Source organism: Athene cunicularia (assembly GCF_003259725.1).
Source record: "Athene cunicularia isolate RWA chromosome 2 unlocalized genomic scaffold, athCun1 chr2_part1, whole genome shotgun sequence".
Classification (NCBI taxonomy): Eukaryota; Metazoa; Chordata; class Aves; order Strigiformes; family Strigidae; genus Athene; species Athene cunicularia.
Window position 1 is genome coordinate 4,280,997 of NW_020799095.1, and position 5,392 is coordinate 4,286,388.

At 40.0% G+C, this 5,392-nt stretch overlaps 1 protein-coding gene across 7 annotated transcripts in view; it reads left to right on the top strand.

Moving 5' to 3' along the window:
* MYRIP (myosin VIIA and Rab interacting protein) overlaps window positions 1–5,392 on the top strand; it is a 233,627-nt gene that overhangs the window by 183,957 nt on the left and 44,278 nt on the right. For all 7 annotated transcript variants that reach the window (XM_026842007.1, XM_026842001.1, XM_026842004.1 and 4 more), the window contains one exon: window positions 4,997–5,174. In XM_026842007.1, coding sequence (XP_026697808.1) covers window positions 4,997–5,174 — 178 coding nt within the window. The remainder of the gene's footprint in view (window positions 1–4,996; window positions 5,175–5,392) is intronic.

Here is a 5,392-nt window from a genome sequence, read left to right on the forward strand (position 1 = left end):
AAAGTTCTGGAGGTCAGCAGTGAAACAGGAATGTACATGCAAAAATGATTCCTTTTAGGGCTAGCCCAGTACAAGATGAAGTCTGAGTTCTCTCCATCCAGCCATAACTATGCAGCAGAAATCTCCTGAAGAGGGATTTAAAGAAGAGAATAATAACGTGTCTGGAATTTCTTTTTGAAACAAACATCTCGCAGTAGATGCCAGTAGGCAGGATTTGGTGGGAACTTACCTAACTGAAGTGTTTGGAAATGCCTGTCAATATATTTTGCAAGCTGCACAGCACCCTGGTATGCAGCTCCTGTCTCTGATAAATGCGTGCAGTGAACATAGCAAATGACCTGTTGGGTTGCAATGCCATCTGCTGATGTACTAATTTATTGCAGAAACTAACAGTTGCAGTGCCTTAGTGTCTAACTGCAAACATAATGTAATTTGTCACAAATAAATACACCTAAAATAGCACCTGATTGACAGGGTTATTTTGCTGAGGAACCAGAAATTGTGGTTAGAAATGGTGCCAGTAGCTTTATCTGGGAGTGAAAGATCTTCTTAACATCTCATTTCTTTATAAATCAGGACCAAAGCTCCTACATTCCTGCCTCCTTTTGAAAATTGTATTTAGGCTGCTGTATTATTTGGATACTATTCGAAAATAGATTGGATTGGTTATTCTGCCCTGAGATCTTGTTGCTGTCCAAGGTTGTAGGCAGTTGGTAAAGATTCAGGGCCACAACTCCTCAGTTTGGTCAGTAAATATACCTTGTTCCAATGCGAACTGATCCAAGAGCCTTGCCTCCAGGGCTTCCCTGCATCCGTGCTCAGGGAAACTACATGGAGCATCAGTCGCCAGGTAGGCTTCTCAATCCTGTTCCCTTATGTTCAATGTTTTGTTTCCTGTGCAAATGTCCACAAGGGAAAAATGTCCCCTGTGTATCTAGAGATGGGCTGTTATCTCTGTGACAAAGGGAGGCACAAATGCATCACAGTAATGTGTGCTTCTGCTGCCTGCTACAGGCAAGTGTGGTAGTGAAATCAGCAGCATGGGCAGGCATGTACTTAGGTTTGTAGCCCATGCTGTAGTTGTAGGGCTGTTGAGTTAGTGGTGCCAGCTGAGTTGAAGTTGATGCAAATGTGCCAACCAAGAGTAGAGCTTTTGCTGTGTAACTTCACACCAAGTAACACTTTCTAGTTTGCTCTTAATTGCAAAAGCAACAAAAGGAAATCTCAAGTCATTTGCTTTTTAGATAAAGTCATCGGTTACACCGGTAATTGATTGGAGATAAACTTCTGGACAAACATTTGCTCTTGTGCTCTGAAAAAAATGGCCAGTTTGTGCCAATGTAGACTGATATGTTCTCATGCCAGGATATGCTTCTCTCCTATTCCTACACCAGGCTTGGCTACTGGCACTTTTTGTATTGTTATCAGTATTAACAGTGATTTGAACTGCTATCAGGGATGAATATTTACATTTTCCTTCTCCCCCATACTTGTCTGAGTAAAACACAATTCTACTATCTGTCCTTCCATCCCTATCTAAAACCTACTTTCAGAACAAGAAATAACCTAATCCTCTACTTTTATTTATTATTCTTAACTGGAGCTTATTAGAATGCTGTCACTTCTTGATTATTTAAATCTCCCCAGATACAAGAACTACAGAGAAGTACAAAAGCAGTAAAAAAGGGTGCTAGTTTAACAGCCTCTTCAGTAGCATCATTTCATCCTTTTTCAGAATCTGAATACAGGGATGCAGCCAAGCTATTTTATCTTGGTATTACTTCTCTCTCCTTGAGCCTTCTGTGACATCGAACCATTTTCAGTGAGAAGAGGTGCATACTTCTAGCACAGCACTTCAAGACACATTTTAACAAAAATTCACATAAAGTGTAGAAAAAGCATGAGGAAGCCCTCAAGCCAAGCTTTGGAGGTACCAAAAGCTTTTTCCCTTGCTTCACCTGGAGGGATTTTCCTGGGAATTAGCAGTAATTCCTGCATAATACCAATTTCCTGCTTTCCACAGAGAGTTGACAGAAACTGTGGAGACCAGTTTCCCTCTGACCTGACCCAAAAGTTTCAGCACAAAATTTAAAAGAAACAGCTTGGTTTAGATAAACTTCTTTGGATGCTTATTTGAGATCCTAGACTGCTATACCCCATGGGAGTGTGTCTACTTTTCTGTGTGTCCTTTTTTTTTCAGTGCTTTTTGCCCATCAGGCCCTTCGTGATCACCTTCTCCTTTTTAAAATCTTCAAGCTGTTGTGTGTCGTCTAAGTCCTTCTGAAAGATATATCTGCCCTATCACGTAGACGCACCTGAGCTAGCTTTAAATTGCTCAGGCAGTGCTGGTTGCAATGTTGCGGCAGAAGCATGGGTCTGAGGGCAGGATTGCTGAGCTCCTTCAGGGGGTTTCGCAGCCCGTACCAAGTTCTGCGTTGTCAGAGCTAAGCTGCTGGCGCGTCGCAGGTTAGTTGAGAGCTAAGTGCAGACACTGCCATCTCTGTGATGCAGCCTTTACTGTCATGTTTATGAAACAGTGAGTAGGCAGATGAGAAGCTGCCATTTAAACAAAACACCAGAGAAGTTGTCAAACCTACAGATTTTACATAATAAGAAAAAGCATGTTACTTTCACTATCTGAGCTCAGGTTATCAGTAAACAGACTACTTAAGGTTTTTCTAATTATTTTTCTTCTTCTTACGATTCAGTTCTGTAAGTAATAAAAGAAAATAGCTACTAGTGATTAAATTGTAGAATATTCCTTCTGGGTTCTTCAGCATCATTATATCTTTGTGTTTGCCATATGTGTGGAAAAAGAATGTGCTCTGAGGGAATATTCTTGGTGCTGTGAAAATAGTGACAGCCGCAACAAGTTGCTGCTTTCAGTATGTAACAACTTCATCACAAAGATATCAGAGGATATGGCAGACGTGAACTGGACCTAATTTATTGTAAGAATGGGAAGTTCAGTAGTTCTTGCTTTACAATGAAGTGAGCTGCAGCACAGTTGAAACTTGTCATAGTTCAGGCTGCAAGTTTGTTTATGTTGTCTATATATCCTGGCAGGATGAAATCAAAGCTAATGAGCAAATTCCTATATCAGAACAGTTTATGTACCTGTCTGTATTGTGTTAAATTATTAACCCTTTTACAGGCTTAAAGAGGATTCAGATGATCTCGATCAGTTGAGGATCTAGTTTGAGTGTTGAAACAGCCTAAATATACACTTGAATATAGCTGTCTTGTGAAAGTGACTCATCTGAAAGATTCCCTCTAATAAAATTATACAGTACTATGAGTTTATTGTTAGTAGTTCATGTCACTGAATTTGAAAGGAGGTGCTCCAATGCATCATGTTAAGACCTGGGTCTTTTCATGGACAGGATTAACCAAGTTAGGCAGTCACTGTGATTACAGAAATTATTTGATTCTAGGGTAGTAACTCTGGCTTTTTCTTCAGCGTTCAGAATCCAAACTAAACCCTGGTGCTTAGTTGTGTTTCTTTTCACTGAATCTGTTATGAAACCACACTGCTGAGCCAAGGATACAGGAAGATTTGCAGTTAATTAAATCTGCTGGCACGGTACACAAGTCCCACACAAGAGCATTTCAGATGCTTGGAGGTACAGCCAGGAAAGTGGTGTAAGTGTTGCTTTCAAGCCAGCAGGACTCCCAGCAATGCTTATGCTGTCCTGGGAGTTGAAGGAACTTGAAAACAGCTGGAAGTCAGGTTATGCTTTTCTTCATCTGCACCAGTGCAAAGCAGAACTCTGATGCAGGCAAAGACTGGCCCCCTTGAGATTAACATTTTTAGTTAATTATTTGTAGTTTAAACATCAGTAAAAATGTACAAAGATTTGAGAGTGCCAACTTGGCCTGCGTAAAGAAGCCAAGCCACTTGAAAGCATATTTCTTAATGAAACCCTGGCATGTACAGGCAGTCTTTTACTGACTCTGTTATGAAGGCCAAGACAGGTTTTGAGTGGTAAAAAGTTATGGGGAAAAAGCTAATTGTCATTTGAAAAAGTGATGTCATTTGCCGTTCAAGTTGCCTAAGCATATATTGTCATCAAAAGCAAAGCTATTAATGAAAAAAAAAAAAATGTGCTGCAGCAAAAGTGTCATCTAGATGTTAAATCTTGACTCAAGCTGCTGTAACCTTGTTTCTAGAATTATATATGTGATTTGATATGTAAGAGTGAGTTCTCTTGAAATCAGCAGGACACTGCCAGCTTTCACAGATTTTTAAAACGGGACAAATTTAAATGTGACTTCTGTAACTGACCCCATTGCCCAAGTCAGAACTGTCTGATCTGTTTATGTAGATCCAAAAGAAAGTGCCATCCCCTCAATAGTAGTCAGGGCTCATTAACAATCACAACAGTTTTTTACCTCATTTGACTTGAAATGTGACCCTACTAAAAAAAAATAGATGTGCAATTGTAGCCTATATTGACTTCATTAGCAAGACTGCATAAAACTGCCCAACATATTGTGTGATATGTATGTCCTAGCAAACAAAAGAACTCTGCTTTAAAATCAGTTGACTTGCACATCTATTTCTGGGGAACAGGCTGTTTGTTTGCTGTATTTTAATTTTTAACTTCTGCAAATTGTTACACCAGATGGCCTGTTGAGCCAACAATAGATCATCATGTCTCACCACAATGGCATCTTTCTGGCTAGCTTGAGTGGAAGCAGTGAGATGTCACTCCTCACTAAGCACATTCCTAACAACATCACCTTAATTATTTCTTTCCATCTGGTCTGTGGTAGTATAAACAATTTCCTGCCTCCTTGCCTAGCATCATAAATGCACATAAATAAGCAATCTAGTGCTGAAACAATTCTTTTGAACACATTAAATTCCATTTCTGGATGCTAGCAGATCCCACACTTCCATGTGTAACTGAATACTCGTATTAATTACAGTAAAGAGTTTGATAATTGAGTATTTCTATTTTTAAAATATGCTCTTTGATTTTTATTCCCACAGCGGTCTCAGTCTGCATTCTCCCTGGCTAGTGAAGATATGCCCAGTAAAGGACTAGACCTTGCATCGTCTGTGACTGAGGCTCTTTGGAGGCAGCAAAAAGGACAATTCAGGAAACAGAAGGAACGCAAGCTCTCTGCGTTACCCAGCTGGAAAAGTGTGGACAGGCTAAATGAAACAAGTAAATATTTCTAGTACGAATATCATTCTTTTTTTTGGTTCTCACTCACATGTGGAATAAATACAACTTAAAGCAAGGACCCTCTCCAGGAAATTTCTGCTGACCTCTGTTCTTGCAGCAGTCACATGTAAAAATGTTTGTTTGGTGAATTTGAGCATCATTGGGCTGTGTCATTGCTTATCTTACATTTCCCACACCCCCACCCTCCCCCCCCCCCC